The following is a 14,027-nucleotide window of genomic DNA, read 5'->3' as shown; positions in this document are numbered from 1 at the left end:
GACACTAAGGTCAAGTGTGATGGCATTCGCCTTCAATCTAAGCATTGGGGAGGCTGAGCCAGGAGGATCTGAAGCTAACCAGAGCTATAACATGTCCCTGTCGCAAAAGTAAAAACAAAACAAACACAACAAGGCAGAAGGTAGATTTGAAAATATCAAAGTCACCTCTAGTTATTAAATTTTGATCCTTTCAATGCTGTAAGTGAAGTCTACCCTTCTTGCCCTTTATAACCCACATGTGGAATTTAAATAAATAAATAAATAAATAAATAAATACCTGCAAGACACAAGCCAAAAGCACTGCCTTCTTCCTTAGTTAGCCCTCACTCCTGAGAACATCCACCTAGAAGATCCTATGGCTTTTAAAGTAAGTATGACAGAAAGTAAATAAACAAATAAAGTAAGGATGACCTTTGGCACCAGTAAACCACCGAATCACTAAACTGCCTAATGAAGTATCAATTCTCAACCACACATGCGATTTCCTGAAAATTTGGTTCCCATTATGTAATTTCTCTAGCCCTTCACTAGCTTCCTATTAAGTTCTACCCCCTTCGGGATAAGGCATAATAGGTCATTGAGCTTCCATTAGGAGCAATTACTCGAGATGAGAGGCCACATTTCCCTTACTTTACCTCCACTGCACACCACATGAGGATTTTCTACAATAACAGTATACAGAAGGAAGCAATGAGGGCTTGGCTTCCAGAACTAATGCAAAACAAGACTCTGTTATCCATAGCCATTAATCCAAGTTAGTCATCATCCATCAAAAACTCGCTCTCAACCCAGAAGTTCCAGAAAAGCATCAGAAGGACCAGAATGTTTAATTTTTATTAAAACTCACAGAAAGTGTTCTTCAAGCCTTCTCTAGCACTCACGAGCATCTGAGATAACGGACACATAGATTTAAGAAACCACAACTGGCCAGGCTTGGTCACTCTTGCCTGCAATTCAAATACTCAGATCTCTGCAAATTCAAGACCAGTCTAATCTACATAGTAGCTCCTGGCCAGTCAGGATTACACAGCTTAACCCCATCTCAAAGGAAAAAGAAATGGGAAAAAGAGGAAGAGGAAAAAGAAATCACAGTTCATTTTGTGTTGAATGAAGACTTCCACTGCTTAGCCACTGCTCAGAAGACACAATCCTATGTGTGAAGTGATAACTGGTTGCTGAGGTGTTTGAAAAACAAGTATGGTTTTACTGGCAGGGAATATATCCTAATATGTAGGTTGGAGGAAGGCTTCAGGAAGAATACACCAAACTGGCCATGTACTACAAGAGACCTGAAGTGCTCAGTAAGCCGAGTGAGCTAAGACGGACACAAATGCTTTGAATCGCGTGTCCTTTCCCTGGTTGCCTACATATTCCAGCAGTGACTGGTGGTGAAACCACAGGCAGATAAATATCAGTATTGTCATCTGCAGAAAAAAACCATTGCAAAAACTGTATTAGTTCAATAGTACTTCAGATTGTCCGGGCAAATTCACTAATATTAGGACATGGGCCCAGTGATCTTCCCAAAGCTATGAGATGATTTGGTGAAGGAACTGAGGGTTCCTTGTGTGTGCCTTGCATAAGTTCAAGCATCAAATGGGGTTGCTTCACTTAGGCCTTCTGATGACAACGTCCACATTTTCCCCAATTTACTTACCTTTTCTGGACTTTACATAACTAATATGAAAAGTAATCTCTATATAGCTCTATAACATTTAAAAAGATTGAACTTTGGCTATTTTATTTGTTATTAATAATTAAGCTCTAAAGTGTTGAATTCTCATTGGGAAGCAGGGATATTTCTATGATTCAATATTTATATATTCTTTCTCAGTGTAAAAGGCTTTGCAGTAAGATATGGCCTCTGTAACAAGAAGCTCATAACTGAAAAGATAAAGGTAGTATTAGGAAAAGTGATATATACATATATGTATATATATACACACACATATCCATACAAATGTATGTGGACACACATACATGTATAAGTGTGTATATAATCATAATTATATGACATAATATATGAATTGTATAATTATAAAACTATACAATATAATATGATATTGTTATATAACATACATTATACAATTGTTTGGGTATATTATATAATACAGTTTTATGTTATGTACACATGTATATTATATTCATGTATACTATATGATATTATAGTGATTATATGACACATATCTCAGAAAAAAATCCCTGCAAGCTGATCTGCAAAGGATCACTGGTTGTTCAACCTTGGGCACCTTCCAACCCCACATTCACAGTAGTTAGATTTCAACCACTCTGTAAACCCTAAAGTTCTCTAAGTTTATAATTTAAGTTAATAATAGACACATCCACTTTGAATCCCTAAAAAATAAAAATAAATCTGCTTGAAATACCATGCCATTGCCTCATCAATTGCCTTAGAGCATTTTGTCATTCTCATATCAGAGTGGCTTACATCCAGAGGAAGGCTGTTTGCTGGAAAGAAGACATTATAAGGAACTATGTGTCTTAGTTAGGGTTTCTATTGCTGTGAAGAGACACCATAACCAGAGCAATACTTATCAAGGAAAACATTTAGTTGGGATGGTTGCTTGTAGTTCAGAGGTTCAGTCCATGATCATCATGGCGGGGCATGGCATCAGACATGGTGCACGAGAAGCAGTTGACAGTCCTACATCTCGCAGGCAGCAGGAAGTAGACTGTGTGCCACACTGAGGAAAGTTTGAGCAATAGACACTTCAAAGTCCACCCCCAGAATGACACACTTCCTCCAACAAGGCCACACTTACTTCAACTAGCCCACACCTCCTAATAATGCCTTTGGGGGTCATTTTCTTTCAACCACCATTGCATATAATTGGACTTTATGTATGAGAGCCTTTAAAAGTTTTTTTTGCTTTTAGTGCAATTGTTATATTTTACAAAAGTATTCTGAAAATAATCAAGATAAGTCCAGTGACTCCAGAGCATGTCCACCAGACAGTAATGTCCTACGACAATGAGAGCAACAAATAAGAATCACATCACATTTGAAGGCTTGGATAAACTAAGGCAAATTGAAGTCACTCAATAGAATTTCATTTATGCCACTTAAAATCACAATGTAAGGAGTATTTATCGACACAGAGGGGAAAGCCTTCACAACACATAAAGACTAAGAGGAAAGCTATAATGCAGAGAGGAAGTCACTAGCGCAAACAACTGACAACTATGCCCTCCTGGCTTGCATATCAAACCAAGTCTTGGGTATGCCTGTCCCTTCTGCACTGGACAGGGGCACAGGTACCGTGATCCTTATGGATTCTGAGTCAAAATACATACTGAAAATGTTCTCAGTCTAAACAAGTTCTTTTGTTCTCCCCCTCTAACTTCTATAAAGTCTACTGTTTTATAAATAGAATTTCTCATTTTATAAACTTCATAAAATTAACAAGAGCATTTGCTAAAAACCTACCAATAAGAAGTCAGACATGGTGGCATATGACTGTAAACCCACCTCTTAGGAGGCAAAGCTGGCAGGATTATTCCAGGAATGAGCCCATCCCAGGCTAAGCAGCGAATGCCAGGCCATTCCAGGCTACACAGTGAGTTCCAGGCCAGTCTGAGCTCCAGGCATTATAGATTATGTAAAATGAGACCATGCCTCAAAATTAATTAACAAATTAAAAAGAGACGCTAACATTAATAGTACACTTATGCCAAGAAAATGAAACCCAAGGGCTTAGTCAAAAACGTGTGATATCAAATGTATTAATTCTTAAAAATATTGAGAAATGTATTTTGAAAATTAGTATTTCTCTCCATTCTCTTCTAAGTAAACATGTATTCTTCTACAATGGACACAGGACAAGAGATGTCTTTCCTGGATTTGGTTAAAGTAGAACAAAGCTTCTTAATAAAATAGTCATACAGCTATACTGTGGGCTTCAAAGATTACAGGAACCAAGGAAACCACAAAACCAGAGGGACCCTCAAAACAGGGAAATGCATATTCTACAGGACTCTCACCAAAAGACCACTGGTAAAGGGAAGACTTGGCCGGGATTTCCACAAACAGAGCTGTAAACTCCCCCTCTTCAATACTCTTTCCTCATTCTCTATACAGAACAGTGATGCAGGGTAGCCTTGCCTAGCTAGGATAGCCACACTCCAGAACTCTGGTGTACGGTAGCTTTGCCTAGATGCCTAGATATCATCTCAGGAGGTCAGAATCCACAAATGAATCTTTTAAAGACATTCCCTAGGCCATCATGCTGTGGACTTCCTTATTAGGACGTGGGGGTTCCTTTAGCGTTAGAGACAGCCAGGACAGTAACAACACCACACACAGACACATGAGGTTGTGGACAAACTCCCTATGTCATCTCCCTTGACCTATGAATACCCAGCCTGTGGATCTCAAGATCTCAGAGATAATCAGAAAGATTAATTCTAAGAGAACTGAGATGCAGATCCAGTCAGTGCCTTATCAAGGTGACACACAAGTGGTCAACGACCACACCAGAACCGTGCGAATGCACACAGTCTTATTCTAGCCTTGCAGAAAGTCCTTGACTAGCTGCAACTCTTCAAAAAAAATCTATACTAAAAGAACTAGTTGTGGCGCTGTTGGGCTGTAATCCTAGTGCTCCAGAAGCTGAGGCAGGAGGATGCTGTGCTGTTGGTTTTGTGGGGCTACATATCCACAGAAGGCCTCAAGAAACAAGCTCTGTGGTTAAGACCACACGGTGCTCTTTTGGGACTGACGGCAATTTGAGTCCTAACACCATGTTCATCAGCTCACAACTGCCTGTAACTCCACTCCAGGGAATCCAAACCTGGTTTCTAAGGGCACGTACACTCATATAGAGCACTCCAAGGGACACACATAGGTCATATATACCTGAAAGTAATAAAAATCAATCCTTTTTAAAAATTTTTAAATAAAACAATCGAAATGTGAAAAGAAAGCCTTTAAAAATGCCTGCGAAGAACTGAAGTGGATTGCTGGGATCTACAGGGCCAGTGTGCTGCCTCACTTCACTGCGAGCATTTGTATTTGGTACATGAGAATCACGGACTTTTCAAAAAATAGGAACTGCCTCGCTAAAAAAGGTATACCACAGCTGACTTCTTTCCATTTATCTTTGAAAGGAGCTATTATGTGCCTTAAATATGATGATAAAAAACTACATTTGGGTATGGAGAAGTAGGCTCGGTGAATACATAATTCAATACTTGTGGTATTGCGACTCAAACCAAACTAAATTATGAATCAAAAACCAGAACCAACTATATCAATTTGCATTAAAATGAGCCAATCCATCCTTTGTACGAAGCTGAGAAAGGAATCCATTAGAAAAAAAGCATATAGAAACTAGAAACAAAAGAATTCCTTGGCCTTGTATAGCCAAAATTAGATGCTAAAATAGTTTCAGAAATAATGTAGTTCATTGTTTTTTAACTTTGAGATGAAAACAAGTACTGAGACATCCCCCAAACTGTCAGTGGTAAAACACTTCTCGGCGGTGTGTTTCCTTACTTGTATAGTGAGAAGACACGGCAGTAATAACTGAAAAGAAGCCTATCAACGGGTTAGGCTACCTTCTCTTTCTTTCCTTTTGAACTGTGCAGTTCCTGATGGCTCAGGAAAACCCCAGTAACGACTTGAAATGAAATGCAGAGAGATGCTGGATATGGAAACAGAAAACCTGTCAACAGTACCAATTGGATCACATAATGGCCAAGGATCTCCTGCCCTGGTCCTTCACTATGGAGTTACAGGAGCTTTCTTCTCTAGTTTTTTTTTGGGGGGGGGGCAATAATGTTGAGATCTTTATTTTATTTTTATTATTTATTTATTTATTTATTTATTAAAGATTTCTGTCTCTTCCCCGCCACCGCCTCCCATATCCCTCCCCCTCCCCCAAACAACTCACTCTCTCTCATCAGCCCAAAGAGCAGACCGGGTTTGAATAGAAGAACACCTGATCTTCTCTAGTTGATAAATGGAACCAATGACAATACTCTTTGCCAGATAGATAGATAGATAGATAGATAGATAGATAGATAGATAGATACATACATACATACATACATACATACATACATAGATACATAGATAGATATAATATATACTTAAAGATATATATTAATACTGTCTTCGAAAATACATGAGACCTTTAAAATACTATAAATTAAGCATCTTATCACTGTTTTATTAGACATTTTCTCATGGGGCCTGGGGGTGTTGCTTTGTTGATGTTGTTAATTTGTTTTGCTTTTGCCAACAGTTCTTTTCCTAATCCTCTTACAATAGGAAAAAAATACAGGCACCATAAATGTGGGCAGTGACCGTAGCTCCCAGGACAAAGTGCTCGACTTGAGCTTGAATCTCAGAAACCACATAAAAAATGTGTGGTGGTGTGTGCATGCTCTCTTTGTAGTCCCAGTGCTGGGGAAGGCAAAACAGAATTCAACCCCGGAGCTCACTGACCAGCCAGTTAAGACAGATTTGGGAGGTACAGGCCAACGAAGATCCAAAAGAGATGGCAACCTCTGAGGATGATGACACCCAAGGTTGTCTACCAAGCTCTACGGTAAACATGCACAGCATTCATTAGGAGAAGAAGAAGCAGCAGCAGCAGTGGAGAAGGAGGAGGAGGAGCCCACTGTGAAAACCAACATCTCCCAACAAATGCTGGGGACTGACCTTAGCACCTGTCGTACACAAATGCTCTAGGCAAATGCTCTACTTGAGCTGTCCACATGGTCTTCATGCTTTAACGCTTCATTGCGAGACAGAGTCTCACTAAGACACACCACCTGACCTTCAACTCACTTTATATTCCCCACAGGCTTTGAACTTGCAACCTTCCAGCCTCAGTTTCTGATTAGCTGAGATTACAGGAGCTGTACCCCTGGGCCTGACCTAACTACTAACTCGCTTTACATCCTTCCAGAACTTTGTTCGGGCTTTATCACGCCATGACGTCATACCAGCCAGTTATTTCTTAAGCATTAAAAAGCAGCGTCTGCCTCTGTAAGGGAGTTTTGTTATGAATCAATCTCCTAGAACTTCACGGAACTGAACAAACTAGAAAAAGAAAAATGGAAAGCAATCCCTCGGCCACACTTCACTTCCGTTGCAGTTTCAATTATTTGGACTCATTTACCTTGCCCAAGAATGAACCAACTTTGTGCAAGTGAGAAGCTGCAGTGGTGTGACATTTTCTGTATTCTTTTATCTCTATGGCGGGAGCTCTGCTAATTGCTTAATTTCGAGAGCTAAATATAAACAACCAACCACACTGAGCGATACCAGCAGGGCTCCGTCAAAAGGGAAAAGGAAACAGTTGATGTGTGTAGCTTTCGTAGCCATACATACAGGCTGGAAATTTCCATTCAATCCTTAATAAATTGTACCCCAAAGAAAACACAAGTCATCAATCTTCCAGTCACAACGAGGGAATAACATTTGGAAATGCGTACCCACATCCAGAGTGCAATGCCAGCTCTCTTCTCAGAAGGACTTTGTGTTTGCTCCTGATCGTACAAGCATCACCCATCTGGAGTTCCAAATAACATTTTGGTTCTTAAAGAACCATTTAACATGTAACTTTGTGAGTGCTGCTATTTCTTAACCACAAAAAAGCATTATATTAGATCGCAAGCAAAGTCATTGGTAACATGAGTTTTCTGATTAACAACGTATTACTACTTAATTAGGTAACTAAAAAAAATAATTTTGATACTCACGTAGACTTGAGGAATAATGGTAAAAGCAAAAGATAGGGTCCATCTACACTGTTGCTCCTTTGGGAAGCCACATGACAAACGTGACAGTTACAGGTAGCAATGAAGGTCCTTGTTTGAGCCTTATCGGTAATCTCTACCTCAGCAGGGACTGCAGAAGACAAAGTTAAAGAAGTACTCCACCCAGGAGTTCATACAACTCCGATGAGACACAGCACAGAGAGCCAGTGACACAGAAGACTCAGTGGGAACCCTTCTGCACAGGCCATTTCTCTCCAAAGCATCTCAACCTTCCTAGGTCTTCTGAACTGTCCAACCCCCTAGCTGCTCATGAAACCAAGAAGGGACAATTCTTCTTCTGATCAAGGGGACGAAGGTTAGGGTGTCCACTTTTGTTGTTCAAGAAATGTATGCATGGTTTGGTTATTGACGGAAACCGAGAGAGCCTGATACTGGATCTTTTAATACCTCTCTCGTAATGTTCAGCGGCGCTCAAGCCAAGTCTCAGTGCCCAGAAACGCTTCAGTATTTAACTCTCCAAAGAGAGCAGTGCACCCCACCTGAAACGTGGGTGGAGGAATGCTTGAGAGTAAAACCTGTAAGGCTTATTTTTAAATGTACCACTGCATTCGGCATGTTTTTAAAGAACACATACCCTCAACCTTAAATGAACCTCACACCACCATACAGATGACAGACCACATGTGAACGTAAAAGTCATTTCAAACACTGAGAGACGAGATGTCTACAGGCTTACATAGTTACCGGCTGCACAAGTACCCACAAGCCTCTGTGTGGTCCACACTCATGAACATATATAGAAGTGGGGTAAGAAGAAGCTGATGCTGTTTAAATATCACTCGTCTCCCCTGATTTCTCAAGCCATCGTTTTACCCTGCCAGTAAACCCCTAGACACCAAATGGTGGGGGGATAGCTCATAGACAGGAGGGGGTGGTAAGAAGACAATATTGGACATAGGAACAAATCAACACTATGATTCTTACCACGACATATGTGCATAATTTTGAGTTAATAATATACAGCTGGATGCTTAAAATATTTTAATTGATAGAACACATGACAAAATGTTTGGAGACAAAATCATTTTAGTTAAACTAGTTTGCATACATATGCTGGCAGTATAAAACTTATAAAACCAAATCAAAAAAAATTTAAATGCTTAAGCCATGAAGAACTTAATTTTTTATACTAATTATTTTTCCAATTTTTTATAATGACTCATACACCAATCTATTTTATAAGAATCTACTTTTTAGCATGTCAGTGATTAAGTATACCATTAAAAGCAGCACTAAAGAGGTAGAAGGCTTGCAAAATTCCTTTCTGACTCAACATAATTTCCATCAGCTTTCACTCCAAAGATTTAATGAAATAAAACAAGCCAAAATAATCACAAAATGAAAACAAAGTCAATATCCTTCTTAAAAGTCACTTACATCCAGCTTTTGCTTCCTCTGTGTTCTAAGAGACGAAAAATTAAATTTGGAGTCATTAATGTTTTAAAGAAGCTATGATCTAAGGCAAATCAGGAAAAATTAGCATCCAGTATGGGGCGGCTTTAGGTCATCAGGGGCAATTTGAATGCTGCTAATTATATCTCAAGTCAGCAGTCCTTGGGTTTCAGTTTCTTCCCCACATTTCATAGGGATTGTATAACCAGCAAGAACTGTTTTTAAAGGTAAAAAATGTAAGCGCATGTATAACTGGGTTGGGGAGAGGTAACTCAGCCCTATAGCTTTCCCAAGTTCCCCTCATTACTATCTCTTCCCCTCTTTGACACAGACAGGGCAAAAAATAAAAATGCACAAAGTGAGAACATTTTGCACAAATTCCCACCTGTTTTGCACTTTACATTATCTTCTGACACTCAAGCAAAGTATGAAAACAAGCAAAGAAAAAGAATGAAGTGACTCTGAGGGGAAGTTTTTTAGATGGCAGATGTTCCATACAACAGGCAAAGGAAAGGAGTGAAGGAGAAAGAGAGAGGGTACAAATATTCAGACGCTGGATTTCAAAAGGCCAAGAGGAACTCAAAACAGTCTCTTTTCCTTGGGCGTTGCAATACTTGTCTCCTTTTTTTATTTTTAAGTCTTTACATGTACTTAAAATAGACTCTCCCTGTATTTTTATGACAAAACTCTGAAGGGCTTAATGGTTCCTTTCTAAAAACAAAACAACAACAACAAAAAATAAAACCCAAAAACTAAATTTAGAGAATGTAGGAGATATAGGGAAAAAATAGCCATGATAAAACCTTTGCTATCTAAAAGAGAATTCAGGGTCGTAAAGTATATCAACAGCACAGCTAGCGAAACTCCTAGCACGACAGCACCACGGATGGCTAAGAAAACAACTAGGTATATCCAGTAGACTACCAACACTAGGTCATTCATTGGTAAGGGCAACTGACATTTAATTCTGTAACTAAAACTTCTACCCATAATGATATGAACTAGGATCCCTTTGCCAAGTATAATAAGACAAATAAAATATACCTGTTCATTTATTCATAGCAATCACCGTCATGCCACGTCCCTGTCTGGAGTCCCCCAAATCTCATATATCACTGCCTTACATTGACACCTACTGGAAAGTACTGGAACTGCGTGTCTCCCATTGCAGTATCTGAGCAATAGCTAAGCTCACATACGTAAAGAGAATATATGAAAGATAAATTTCAATTGCAAATAAGACGACTTCAGATTTCCAGAAAGCAACACTCTTCCTGAATATTTAAATTCCAAGGCATCTTTGAGAAATTATAAATCTCAATAAATCTTCCCAAAGAAGACCTCTGTTGGGAGCAAACTTCTCAGAATTTCAGTAACTTGACAAGAGCTTATGCAGGATCTTATCATGAAACTAGTCAGGAGCTTTCTTCAGCACCTGGAGTTTGTTTTGTGCATAGAACTAAGCTCATCCCGTGGCCATGACTCAAAAACTCCTCTGCTTTGCTGAAAGTAGTTATGGAAACAGATGAGAAAAATGACCCAGCTTGTTTGTTTATTTTCTAATGCTTTATCAATTTATACTGTCAGCTTTTTAAAAGAGTAACATGTGTTAATTATTCAAATATTTATATTGATAGTTAAAAATAAAATAATAAAACCCATTAGCGAATGAGTTTTTCTTCTCTATTTTCAAGATTGGTTTTTGGTAGAAAATGTAAATGTATTAATAAAGCACAATGATTCTTTGAAATCGATGAAGTCACAGCATATCCAACAGTTAGTTGTGTACTTTTACAACTGAATTAGTAAGTTGGATCAAGTTTTAAATAATACAAATGAAAACAGCGCTAAGTATTTCTTCAAAGCATGTCTCACTACCTCAATCTATTCCTAAAATTATATTTTAAAAAAGTACGTTTCTGAATAGGGATACATTGAGTTGGACTGTAAGGCAAAACAATGTTATAAAATCAAATAAACAGAATACGGCTTCCCAGCCCCCATCCATAACCATACAGGCAGAGTCTAAGTACTCAGACACATCAAATATTATATCATCAGAAAAATAACACCATAAAGGCAGGTTTTCCAAATACAGATTAGTGGTGTTTTAAAGAACAGTGAGATACCTCCTTCAGATGTGTACTAAGAATTTTATATGGAGAAAACATGTTACTGTATTGATATAAAAATTAATTTCTGCTATAATCTTCAATTATATCATCTCATTTTTATAAAAGTAATGAGACAGTCTGAACACTGAGTAACATAAAACCATGGGCAACAACAAAAACTAATCCAAGACAACACAGGAGGTTTGGGTTTAGAAAGACTGATACTGTATTATTCCAAACATATCACTGTCAAATGAGTTACACCCTAAAACCCTACTTAATCCACCTGTCCACAGAGAATGGAGTTTTTCAACTTTAACAACAGCATGAGAAGATGTCAGGAATATAAGAAATGTTTATGATGGGGCTGACCCGGTCTTTAAAATGGGCATTACTTTTCTTAATTGGAAAAAAAAATCAGCTATAAAAAGATGAGCATGTTAAGCAGTCTGTTTAAAGATCATTTCAAGCTCTCTGCTTGATTTTGATGGAGTTTAACATTGGATTAACGTGCCAATAAAAATTAAGATATTCCAATGTACCCCAGAGGTAACAGGTCTTAACGAAAATAGTTTGTCATGTTTTCTCCAAACAGCCCATCTCAGAATACAAGGTTGGGAACGGTAAACTAAAATACGCACTAAGACAGCACTTGTTTTAGAGGCTCAAACAATTTCCAATGAATCAATTCCTCTTAACAGCTTTTGCGATCAGTAACCAGGAAAGGGAGTTTTTCCCTTCCTTCCATAAACATTTCCTAGCCAGGCAACAGTGGATTCGTTAGACACCCGACTGAATCCCTATTTCCAGTCAGTTACCTTACACAGCTTCTGGTAGCGCGGAGAGGAAACAGCCATCCTTTGTAAACGATGTAACAAAACCACAACTTTCTGCAGAGACGTTCTCACCACGGCCATCATCTTAAGTTTACCACACTTCTGAAGACTCCTCAGAATTTGCATTATAAATGAAGAGCAGCGAGCATTTCCTCCCGGTCACTGGACAATGATTTGCCAATTCTCTGAGCATGCTCGTTTCCAGAAATGCATTTGAAAGATACAAAGGGGGGGGGGGGGTAAGGTTCTGGAGAAAAGGAGGCTGGGATTCCGTCAACTTCTTGATTTGACAAAAACACTGACGAACGCCACCCAGACAGTCCCCAGCAGATGCTCTCAGCCAGGACCTGCTCAGCCTGGCGTGGCCAGAAATGAAGCAAGTTGCAGGGCAGCCAAGCGCTGCCAGCTGCAAGAAAGGAGAGCGCTCCGTAGCCAAGAGGATATTAAGCAAAACACTAAAGCTGAAGATACAAAGCCGACTTCCCCTGGGGGCAGAGACTGAATGCTGCCACCGCCGCGGTGCATACCTGATAGTTGGTTTACATGAGGAGACTGAGTGGCAGTGAGCCTGGCGCTGGACCGAGGGAGGCTAGCACTCCCTGCGGAACGCAGCTCAGGCTGTGCCTGTGGGATGAGTAGAAATACCGAGGAGCACAGAGGGACCTGTCTTGAAGGACCGAAGCCTCACATCCTCTGTGCCTAATAAATTATCTTGAGCTAGTCTGGCCACAGAGTCACCTAAAACAAAAACTGGATATATTTATGGAGCTGTACAGGTTTATCTAAGTCCCAAAGGCAGAGCTGAAAGGTGGGCTTCCGGGACCCTACATAGGAGCAAACTGTGCAAGTAATCAGATAGGACCCTTTTAAGTCAAGTTAATAAAGACAAGCCTACAATCGACTACAGAGCATAGCCAACTCCTCCATCTCCTTCTGATTCATCATATCATTGAGTTTGTCACGAAACTGCTTTAATTTCATGAAGAGAAAATCCAAGATGACATATATAATATCATTATGATCATATATGATCAGTGCAGATTTGGGGTGTGTGTATGTGGGGGGGGGTTACTGATGCACATGAGAATGTGCGTATACATGTCTGAGAAACATTTCACATAATACCAATCTGGGTACAGTGCCTTGGAGGACCAGAGTATCCGAGGATGATTAAGGGACTGGGTAAAAGGGCACAGCCAGGAAGGAACCCCCGTATGTTTCTCATTATCAAGGTCCTGCCTACCCTTATCTCCCAGGGAAAACTGCCCATTCCACTCTCCCTGATGCTATGATCCTGTAAGAGAAGAGTGACATTTTCAGGAACATCTCTCCTTCTTGTCCTTCCCCTGTCTCCTCATCCTCCATGCTAGTGTGATTGAAAATCTTAGACAGGGTCTAAGAGAGCTGGTTCATCGGAAAGTCTGTGAGCTTCACTCAGCCTGTGTATAGTTTCCATCAGCTCCTTGTCGAGGGTCTATACTGCCTCCTTCTGGTGAGGCTGCCAAAGCCAAAAGCAGTCCATTATCAAGATTTAAAATAAACTCTTAAGCAAATAGGAAGAAACAGATTAGTGATGAGTCAAGGTCAAGAGACTGAAGGGTTAAAAATGGGGCTCCATCCTAATGGGGAAAGTGGATTTCTGAGGCGGTATATGCTCTACATCAACAGGAGCTATGGCTACACATCTCCGAGTATATAAAAAATTAATTTACAGCCGGGCGATGGTGGCGCACGCCTTTAATCCCAGCACTCGGGAGGCAGAGGCAGGCGGATCTCTGTGAGTTCGAGACCAGCCTCGTCTACAGAGCTAGTTCCAGGACAGGCTCCAAAGCCACAGAGAAACCCTGTCTCGAAAAACCAAAAAAAAAAAAAAAAA

At 39.7% G+C, this 14,027-nt stretch overlaps 1 protein-coding gene across 3 annotated transcripts in view; it reads right to left on the bottom strand.

The window, feature by feature from the left end:
- LOC126513311 (utrophin) overlaps positions 1-14,027 on the bottom strand; it is a 346,673-nt gene that overhangs the window by 231,369 nt on the left and 101,277 nt on the right. Inside the window, exon 1 of one of the 3 annotated variants that reach the window (XM_050161611.1) lies at positions 12,134-12,292. The exons of the other annotated variants lie outside the window; for them this stretch is intronic. Coding sequence (XP_050017568.1) covers positions 12,134-12,277 — 144 coding nt within the window. The 5' untranslated portion in view covers positions 12,278-12,292. Of the gene's footprint in view, positions 1-12,133; positions 12,293-14,027 lie in introns of those variants that run through there. 3 annotated transcript variants of the gene reach the window in all.

Source organism: Alexandromys fortis, unplaced genomic scaffold (genome assembly GCF_014885135.2).
Source record: "Alexandromys fortis isolate MF-2015 unplaced genomic scaffold, M_Fortis_MF-2015_v1.1 scaffold_134, whole genome shotgun sequence".
NCBI classification, from domain to species: domain Eukaryota; kingdom Metazoa; phylum Chordata; class Mammalia; order Rodentia; family Cricetidae; genus Alexandromys; species Alexandromys fortis.
The sequence above is the reverse complement of the archived record's forward strand: the minus strand, read 5'-3'. Positions and strand labels throughout refer to the sequence as shown.